Source organism: Dioscorea cayenensis, chromosome 17 (assembly GCF_009730915.1).
Source record: "Dioscorea cayenensis subsp. rotundata cultivar TDr96_F1 chromosome 17, TDr96_F1_v2_PseudoChromosome.rev07_lg8_w22 25.fasta, whole genome shotgun sequence".
Lineage (NCBI taxonomy): Eukaryota > Viridiplantae > Streptophyta > Magnoliopsida > Dioscoreales > Dioscoreaceae > Dioscorea > Dioscorea cayenensis.
Genome location: NC_052487.1, coordinates 18,463,929 through 18,474,960, shown reverse-complemented (window position 1 = coordinate 18,474,960; position 11,032 = coordinate 18,463,929). Strand labels below are relative to the sequence as shown.

Sequence of the window (11,032 nt, the reverse complement as noted above, 5' to 3'; positions counted from 1 at the left end):
GTAGCGCAGAACCTCACAACTATTTTAAATCATGCTATGGCTTCCAATTTGATCCCTGGTTTTGACTGTAATCTGCATTTCAATTTTAATCATTTAATGTTTGCGGATGACATCATGTTGATTACCCGAGCCTCTCGATCTACTGCTCGCAACATTAATTCTTGCTTTGCTTTTTACTCCCGATTAACTGGGCAATATCCTAATCTTACTAAAACCCATATCTACCTCCCTTCATGGTTCAATAAAAGAGTGGCTCATAGTATCTGCTCCATTTCTGGTTTTTCTCAAGCTCACTTTCCTCTGACTTATTTAGGAATCCTTGTTTCTCCCAGAAAACTCAGTGTTCTCTCCTTCAAACCAATGCTTGACAAGATTAAAAATATGTGTGCCCGTTGGAAAACTTGTAAACTTTCTTCAGCTGCTAAATCGATTCTCATTAACTCCTCTATCCTTTCAATCCCAATTTATTACCTCTCTGCTTACCCTGTCCCTGACTCGGTTCTCCAGGAAATCACTCGTATGGTTCGGGATTTCTTTTGGTACAAAGGGGGCAATGGAAAGGGCATCCATGCTGTGAATTGGAGAAGTATTACTGATTGTAAATCTGAGGGGGGTTTGGGTCACCGGAATCTATCTTTTGCTAAGTCTTCTCTTATGTCTAAGAACGTTTTCAAGTATCTGAATTCAGACAGTATTTTTTGGGTTAACATTGTTCGCCAGAAATATGGTCATTTTAACTTCTGGGTTAGTTCTATTCCCGCTAATTGCTCTTGGTTTTTTCGGGGCATTTGCAGAACAGCTTCTAATTTAAAACATAATCTTTGGATCAAATCTTTTAATCCTGCCCAGACCTCTTTTCTTTTTGATCCTTGGTTATTTGAGATTCCTATTGCATTCAAACCCATCTATCTAAATGTCAATACTGATCTCAGTGATAGTTGCTTGCTTGATTTTTTTGAGAATGGTCTGTGGAATGCTGATAAGCTCAATGACACATTTGGTGACTTCCTTGGTCCTTTAATCCCAAATATCTGCAGTTTTGATCATGCGACTGCTAATTTTTGGGTTTGGAAGCCTCATTCTTCAAATTTAAATATTTCCTCTGCTGTCTACAATCACTTAAATCACAACCATGATTTGGCATTGGAGTGGCCAGGGTGGAATTTGCTTTGGAAACTCCATGTTGCTCCTCGTATTAAGCATTTTATTTGGCTCATGCTTCATGGTAGAGTTTCTACTACTGATTACCTCAACAGCATCAACATTGGCCCCAGATCCTTATGTGTTTTTTGCCACATTGATTGTGAATCTTCTGAGCACTTATTTCTTGAATGTCGTTGTGCTCAGATGGTCTGGAACTCTTTGATTCATAGGTTGGGTATTATGATCTCTTTCCCTGATCTTATCTCCGCTGGTTTCTGGATCACTGACTATAATTATTCAATTCACACTATTTCAGTCATTGCAGCTTGTATTTGGTACCTGTGGAAGGCTCGTTGTGATGCCATCTTTAGCAATACCATTCCCAATTTCACTAACATTTCAGTTAAAGCCATTGCACATGTCAAGGATTTTATGCAGGAAAATGCAACTCTGGTTGGACGGAAGTTACTCCTCAACAATTTTTCAAGTTCATCCGCCCATTTCTTTTTCTTTTGCCCACGGATGGATTGGCGCAATAACATTGGTAAGTTGGGATTCTTTATCTCCTCTCATTCTTACTGAGTTTATTATGCGAGTTCTTTCGCTCTTTCTCTCTGGATTCGCACTCTCATCTCTGGTCTCAAAGCTATATGTATTGCTATTCAATCTTCTTTGGATGGGCAGCCCGGGAGTTCGAGCATACTTCATTGCGAGCTATGATTTACCTCGAGCCTTGACGTGTGATCATAACCACAGTCAGCTTGGCTCGATCGGGACATCTCCACCTGAATCTTCTTCTCCAACTTGCTGGCAATCCCAAGCTTGTTGCCATTCCTCGCTCATTTGGAACAGCCACTCGCTCTGCCTGCTTCTATTGGCAGCAACAATCATACACTCAGCCTCTTCCTCTCTGGTCGCGATCTGCCCAGATGGCTCATGGATCTCTTCTCTGATTTTGGTTTCACCTTTTAGTCTAGTTTTCTTCAGCTTTTTTGTATTTGCTTTAGTTTGGTTCTTGCTTGTGGTTATTTAAGTTCGTTTGTAATCCTGATGCTTTGTAAACCTTCTTTTTTATTTTCAATAAATTTAGCTCTATGAGCTCTTCCCTCAAAAAAAAAAAAAAAACATGGTGTTACAACAATATTGATATTACTGCTTGGCCATCCTAATTAACACCTGCTAAACTAGTTAAGTCACAACTCCAAGTTGCAATAGGACTTTGCGAATCAACCTACCCAATTGAGACTGAATCACACATGACCGAGCCACCGTCCAATATAAGCCAAACTGCCAACTAATTGTGCTCACTACACTCATCCGTAGGAAGCCAAACTTGGTCTTTAATCACACGTCCAAACTTGCAGTTCTACAATCATACCAAAACAAGCTTCAATGAATCTACATCATACAAATATAGTCTTCAATAAATTAATCTTCAACATAATCTTCAATCAATTTGAATTTTTAACTCAATTTGGCACTATCTCGCTTCAATCAAATCTCATAGCTATCTCCAAATATATTTCCATACCTCATGTAGCTCTTCAATCAAATAGCAAACTCCATAAATAACCCCTGGCCTGGAATAGCTCCATCCAAAGATAGCAATTAATCAACTTATTGAGATACTTCCATAAATAGCTTCAATTAATCACAATCTTCATACATAAATTCAACCAAGCAAAACTCTCCAATTTGACAATTAGGACTCAAACCACTAAAGTTATTCCATCACTATATAAAATATGCTTAAATAATTATTTGATAAATAATATCAACTCATAATAATACAATAAGAATATTATTGTATTTTAGCACTAGAAATATATATGTATATATATATATATATAGTAGCATTAATGATATCAAAGAGCATATATTAAAATAGTTAATGCATATGTTTCCTAGAAAACTTCAAAGAAGAAGGTAATTTACAAGATGAACAAGATCTAAATTAATGAAAAAGGTGTCAAATTTTGAACTATGACTGAAAAGGTTATGGTTTAACCAAAGTTAATAAAGTCAAATATTCTCTTAGTTTTCATCATGTAAATCTTTTAGTTCAAGAGATTTAAAAACCATGAAATAGAGTGTGTATGGTTAAGACATTTGACTCTCACATGAGAGATTGAGGGTTCGACTTTCAAAATAAAATAAGCGGTGGTTTATTTACATTATTTTTAAAAAAATAAAAACTATAAAATAGTTGTAGGGATTTGAATTAAAATGTTTTAATTTTAATCCTATATAATGCTTATTTTAGTGATTTATAAGAATGAAAAACAATCATTATTGTGATCCCCACCCCTATTTAATCCTAGCCATTAATGTTATATTTAATCCTAGCCATTGATTTTATGTTTTCAATTTTTTTTCGAAACCCTAGCCATGTCTCCTCCCTCGACTTCACGCTCTTCACCCCTTTAATCGAGTATCGTAGTTTAAGAAAAGTGAGATCCAGAATTGCATCTCTTCCTCATCACAACGTGGTTCCAGTGACGAAGACGAGGAACTCATCTCCGTTGATGCTCGACTGCGAATGCTTGATGTAAGGTTCTGATTTCTTTTGTTTCTGCTTCTTGATTGTTTGTAAAGTGATACTAGTTAGAGTTAGGGTTTAGTGAGAACCTTGTTTTGACTCTCTTACTCTTATAGTTAGGTTAATCTTATAGAAATTCTTTGGTCTCTGCTTTTGTTCTAATCATTTTAATTGATATCAACCTAGTGAACCATCCATGCTTCTTATGTTAAGAATTGAATTTATTTGAGGATAAGATTCAGAAATTTGCTAGCTGTTAGCATAGCAGAGATGCCTTCTTAATTTTGGGAGATCTTGAGACCGAATTTGAAGGAGATCAAAATACATAATTTGTAGATCATAATCTTAGCTAGCTTACTGCAAAATTTCAGATTTTTTGCATGTGTATTTTGTAAGTTGTAGCCTTTAAATTCAGAAGCCTTGGATAAGACTTTTGTACGGACCTTGAAGCATTATTGGCTTTTTTCCATGACTTTAGATTTTGAATAAGATATAGAATTATATATGAAAGTTGTAGATTTTGATGTTACCTAAGTACCTACGAAATTTCAAATTTTATACATGTGTAGTTTGTGAGATATAACCCTATTAGTATAACTGTCTCAGATGGAATTTCTGTGCAGAATATGAACATTGAAGGGTATTTTTGATGGTCATGGAGATTGAATTGGGTAAGGTGGAAAATAGGAAACTTGTTCCTTATTATTAGTTTGTCTAATTGTCAGTAAAATATTATTGATTTTGGAATTGTAGGTTAAGAGATATGCATGTTTAAAAGGGGTATGTCTAAATTATAAGTTTGAAGAAATAGCTGGAGATTAAATTGAATGCTATAATTTAAGTAATACTCTAAATTATATGAATTTTGGATATGTCATAATCTTAGGTGTTTACGTTTGTCAAAATCTTGAAATTCATGACTTGGAAAAGTATATGTGAAGTAATGAGGGATTTAGTATTCAATAGTCAGGATGGAATTGTTCATATGCCTTTAGAGTGGGTAATTGCTATTGTATTCTCCCAATAATCAATATTTGGGAGTGTAGAATAATAGCTTGAACTTTTTGCATTTGAACCTTTCTAAAAATCTCATATTGAAATACTATTGCTTATTAGCCTCTTACGCTTTATAACATCATCAGATATTGTTATTGAAACTAATGTAATCTCTTCCCAAATATAGGGCATGCCAAAAAGCCTTGATTTGGTGTAAGATTTGAGAATATTTTGGTCGTTAATCAGGTAAGTAACACCACATATAAATCTATATATATATGTATATGCAAAATTTTGGGTTATTAGACAATTATTTAATTATTTTAGTTTTGTCTTAAAACTATTCATATACTATTTGAAAGTTTTGGGTTGCGAATTCAATGCCAATTTCTGTTCATTACACTCAGAAATTATAATTTTTTATTTATGTATTTACTTATTCAGTTATCTGATTAATTATATTCAAACTTATTTATTTGATTAATTATTAGCTTATTAGGTATGTTGATTTAATTGTTTATTCATTTATTTTTTCACTAATTGAATTATAGAAATATTTTCTAATTAAATATTGATTTAACAAGTGTATTATTATTATTTTTTTGAATAACTGGATTATTTCGCTATAAAGATATGGGATCATGTGTACGTTTGTTTGTTTGCACGACAAATTATCCTGCAAATCTTGACCTGTCTAAAATTGATAACAAAGTTATATTGATATAAAAAATTTTAGTCTCCATTTAACTAATACTAACCCTGTCACTGGGGGTTAAACACTACCTATGCCGACATGAAACTTTGACTATGTTAAAAAACTATAGTTTCACACGGTTCCATTTGTGAAGAATAACTGTCTCTAATATTCTGGCGCGGGTTACCAAGGGTAAACAAATAATCTCTGATATTTTATTTTGGCCATAGTGATTTGGAGACATATATTTTTGTCTGTTATTAAATTGTATTTTGTTGAACCACTCTGGTTTTATGAACTATATTTTGGATAAATATTTGTGATGTCTGATATGATCTGTTTCTATTTTTGAATTCTTGAAATTGCACATGATCACAATATTCTTAATGGGTTATTTACTGTGTTGTAAGCTCATAATCTAGTTGTTAAATTTTTTCAGATGATGAGTGAATAGTTTGGAAGGCAATGAGAGCTTGTGACCCCTTTAAATGGGTTGTTGTTATGGCTATATTAGTATGTGAACTTTGTTTTAGGTTTTGCTTGGATGGAAGTATAAAAAAGTTTTATAAAGTAAGATAAAGTATATGGTAACATGAGATAAAAAGAAGTTTTAAAACCTTCCTTACTTGGGGCAAGGTAAGGTAAATTGAGGTTTTGAAAGTGTTGTGTTTGGTTTGAAAGTAATTGGAGATAAGGTTATATAATAATATTACTAAATTACCCTTAGGATAAAAAATAAAATTATAACTTCATTTACTAAATTACAAAAAACTTACATAATCCTCTCAATTGTTTACAAAAATCTCTCCCTTGATTATTGTAAGATTTCATTTTGTAGAATGAAATTAATTAATTAATATCATTACTATATTAATTAATATTACTATATAGTTTGACAATATTAACTACCAACTAATAAATGCTTGATATTTTTTAAAACAAATAAAATAAAATAACTTATGATAAAGTAAACATTATTGTTAACTAGAAAAATATTAATATTTTTTTAAAATATAAAGGGTATTTTAGTCTATAAAAAATATAAGTTCTCCCAAAATGTTGCAAACCTGGTTTAGTCCCATATCGCCTAATTGAGGGGGAGTCCATGTGCATATATGTGGGGGGGCAACCCCACCCTATCAGGCCGGTCTTTTGGGGTTGTGGATCCCCCGCTATGTGCAACACAAAACCTCCCCAAACTACCACTATGGAAGGTTAAAAAATGGGGGTTAAATGGAGGTTTTAAAATCTTCATCTAACCCCTAAACCCTTACCTCCCTCAAAAACCCTCCTTCCAAACATGGGAACTTTTACCCTACCTTACCTCCATCTACCTCCAACCAAGTAGACCTTTAGAAAATCTTTTTGTATTCGTACATTTTATATTGAATTTATATTTAAAAGTTATAATTTTGAAGTTATATTTCTATTTTGAGAACTGTTCCGAGGCCTTACATGCTTATTGGGTTTCACCCCGTGGGCATGAGATCGTTTGTCAACATATCGGGTCTAGCGAACTGGATTTGGGGTGTTTCAATTATAGATAATTTAAAGAGTAATTTTATGGTTAGGCAAAACTTTAAAAAGACTTTTACTCTGTCCTATTCTCAAAAGTTAAAAAAGAAAAGAAATTTTCACTTGCCACCGACAGGCCACCATATTTTTCTTATTTTTTAAAATTTTTAAAATATTTTAATTTAGATTAAAATGAGTTTTTTAATTTTGTAAAAAAATATGGATAAATAACATATCCAAGGCCTCTACTCTTTTTTTCCTATTAAATATTTTGATAATATAATTATTAGATATTATATGTAAAATATGAGACTAGTTTTAATAAAAATATGCATAATTTTCTAAAAAAAATAATTATTTTTTATCAAAACCTACTAACTCTGTATTTCAAAAAGAAAGAATTGTATACTGAAACCGCGTATTAGTTATCTTAATTAATTATTGGAACTTGAAGCATCAAAAAGGTCTAAAAACCCAGTCAAAACTCAACGCGTCCGCCGACGACGTGGTTTTTGTCTTCTTCCTTGCATCAAGATTCGTGTGCTCATCATGACCTCAATCGCACGTGCGCCTCCCTCTCGGCTTCAAAGAAGGCACGCATTTTCCCGCCGGAAAAGGAGATCGCCGCGCACGTGCCACAAGCGTCACAGTCCAGCAACCAATCCCGAACTCCAACGCCCCTTATTCATTAATTAATGATATCTATTAATGCTTGTCCATTTATATAACCTTTTTTTTCTCAATTTAAATAAAAAGCTCATTAACTAATAATTAATGTTAATTATATTTTATTTAGTGAAGCTCGTCGTTTCACACATATTCTTGGGTTTAGCACTAATAAATTATTGGAAATATATATTATATATATATAAAATTCAAATCAATAAGTGCAATTAGTGAGAGATGTGTGCAAAGGCCAAAAATTGATCATCTAGTTCTATACCCTCATCCGGGGATACAAGGCTCAATTGTAAATTTAAACTTATATCAAAGATTTGTTACTATCACATTGCAATTAAGAAGATTTGAATTTAGGATAATAACAGTTCTTTAACATTATTTTATGCAAGTAGAATCGTGTTGTTGAGCTATAAGGTTTTTAGTAATATATATATATATATATATATATATTTATATATTTATTTATTTATTTATTTTTATGTATGCATATTTTTATATATATATATGGTCAAATATATGTAATATAGAAATAACTTTCAGCCCTTTGTTGGTTTTATAATTCCCATATAATTAGTATCTATCATTTGATAGCTTCTCATTTATAATTAATAAACAAGTAAACTCCATCTAAGACATGAGCCGAGATTAATTAAACTAAGTAGTAACTCAAATGAAGTCAACTAATTAATAAACTAGTTCAAATAGACTTTTTCCATTCAATGACTATATTTTTTATCAAAGTTTCATGCAATGTGAACAAAACTCAATTACTAAATGCATGCATGTGTATCACTTAATAAGTCCATACTTTCAAGAAATTAAGAAAGAAAGAAAAAGAGTTGGCAGAGTAATTAAAGTTGGCAAAAACTAGGGAATGTGAGCTCTCTGTTTGTTAACGTGAACCAAGGATTTCTTTATACTCCCCTCCCTTTTAAATACCCTAACCCTACACTTGCATACACACGCACACAAAGAACACCATGGCCACCATGCTCTGCATTCTTGTAGCTTCTCTTCTAATGGCTACACAAACATACATTGCCACTTCACTGGATGATCATGGCTACCATGGTGTTCTTAATGACCATTTCCAAAGTTTAAACCCTAGGTCTGGAAGCAGGTTTCTAGCCAATGTGGTCAAGGGAGACAAATGTGATCTTGTGACTAACAATGTTTGTCCTGGAATCCCTGCAAAGGGCAACAGTCAACTGCTATATTGTTGCAAGAATCACTGCCGGAATATACTCTCCGACCGAAACAACTGCGGTGTGTGCGGCAATAAATGTGGCTTCGGACAACTTTGTTGCAATGGAAAATGCACTGCGGTCGCTTATGATGTTAGTAACTGCGGTGAATGTGGCAATGTCTGCAAGGCGGGAGTTCGGTGTGAGTATGGGAGTTGTGGTTATGCATAATTAGTAATCTAGATTTTTTTCTATATATTTTGTTTGAGTTGTAGATGATGGTGATGGTGGTGGCGGCAATGGTGATAATTCATTGCACTGATTCATGGAGGGGTTGATGGTTTAAAGGATAGAAATTCACTGTCCTAATAGAAAGTTCTCTCTAGTCACCACATTAATTTGTTCTCATTAATGATGGTGGAGGTATACAATGAGTATGCAAACATGTTTTACTTGTTCTTTGTCTGAATAATAAGTTTGATGGGACATTCATGCATGCTTGCATGCATTGATTTCAATTGTTCATTGAAGGATTATTGGTTGATCATTTGTCTTGAATAAGAAATGTGTAATAATATTGTCGGTATAATGTGAACGAGAGAAGAGTATGTCTTCAAAAGCATGTGAGTATTAATTTGTTTTCATGTATTGTTGAAGTTTGGCATTTCTTCATGAGTTATAAAACTCAAGATTTGCATGGAAGTCAAGCTGACAACTTGAAACTCAAATAGGTTATCATCAATTTGATGTTAGTTATTTCCTCAACTTGAAAAAACTCAAGTATGTGGTCATCAATTGGATGTTATTTATTTTTTCAAATTGAAACTTATGTAGGAACTCTAATTAAATTTATGTGTGTGTAGATATATTAATATATATTTGATCGTTACCCATTTCATGCATGTTGTCATGCGGATGTCAGCATGACAGCATGCATGAGTTATGATCAATTAGTGGGGTAGGAGAGAAACAACCGATTTGACCAAGAATGCACTCAAATTTGGAAATCATGAACTATTTAGAAATTATGCGCTTGAAAATGAAAATGGATCGAAAATAAAGGTGACAGCAACACCCTTTGATTTGACGAGAAGAAACGTATATATGCACTCCTTTATGATGTATTTTCCAAATGAGTTTTTTTTTCTTATTCTTTTGATTTTGGTGTCGAATTGATCCTCTCATTTTGCTTATTTTGTTGATTTACTGGCCAAAAGAATTTTTTATTTTTTAATCTCTACATAGATACTTCACGGGTTAGATTTGTTTGAAAACAAGGAGCCATGAACTTTGAGGTTATATATATATATATATTTATTTATTTATTTATCTCAATATAGAATATCCCTCCTCATTCTACTCAAAATATGATAATTGTGTGATAAATATATATATATATATATATCTAGGGAGAAGTCAAGTCCCTCCAGGAGCATTTTCCTTCCCTGGGAAAAGTCTAGTGTTGGAGTTTGCTTTCTAGAGAAATCCTTCTCTTCCTTGAGTCCTTTCTTCTTGTTGGGTTTTGTGGTGTTGTAGTTGGTTCCCCTACTTTTTGTAGATTTGTGGCTTTATTTTGATGTAGCTTATGTTTTTATGAATGAATGTGATTTATCTATTTTTTATATAAAAAAAATATATGCATCCGTCCTAGGATTTCAAAATTAACAAATTCAGTATAAAATCAAATTTTGACTTTTAAATGTTTTTGTGATATATATGTTTTTTTAGTGGACAAGACACCATATATATTTTTCAACTTCCAATAAAACAATTTTTATTATTTTTATATATTGTTAATTTTCAAAAGTTTAATTTTGGGAACAGATGATCATGAGTTTGTGCAAATAAAAATATTTAATATTGATTAAAAACTAATTGTGAATTTACTTGTATATGTATCAACATAATATGGTCCACTAATTAACTTAATTTAATTGAGATTAATATAATAATTATTTAGATATGGACAATCATTTATTTTATTTCACAATCAAGTTGTCTTTATGACTTTCATTTACTTTTGAAGATTATTTTTAAGAAGATTTTTTTTAAAAAAAATTATTGTTTCTCATGAACTAAAACTGTAGACTATTTTTTAAAAAAAATTACAAATAAGTATTAAGATGTTATTATTTTTCTCATGTGCACATTAATATAGTCATTAAGAGCTTTTTTGAATGAGTTTAAAGGTAGAGAAAATTGCCTTGAATGTCATTCTCATCCAACCTAGAGCTCTTTTTTTGACTTTTACTTGCTTTTACATTCCTTTTCTTTTGTCAA

The 11,032-nt window shown here is 32.2% G+C and overlaps 1 protein-coding gene across 1 annotated transcript; it reads left to right on the top strand.

The window, feature by feature from the left end:
• The first annotated feature begins 8,554 nt into the window (after positions 1-8,554).
• Positions 8,555-9,193, top strand: LOC120279976 (protein GRIM REAPER-like). The gene has a single exon (XM_039286666.1). The coding sequence runs from the start codon at positions 8,558-8,560 to the stop codon at positions 8,981-8,983; it is 426 nt and encodes a 141-aa protein (XP_039142600.1). The 5' UTR covers positions 8,555-8,557; the 3' UTR covers positions 8,984-9,193.
• Positions 9,194-11,032: the final 1,839 nt, after the last annotated feature.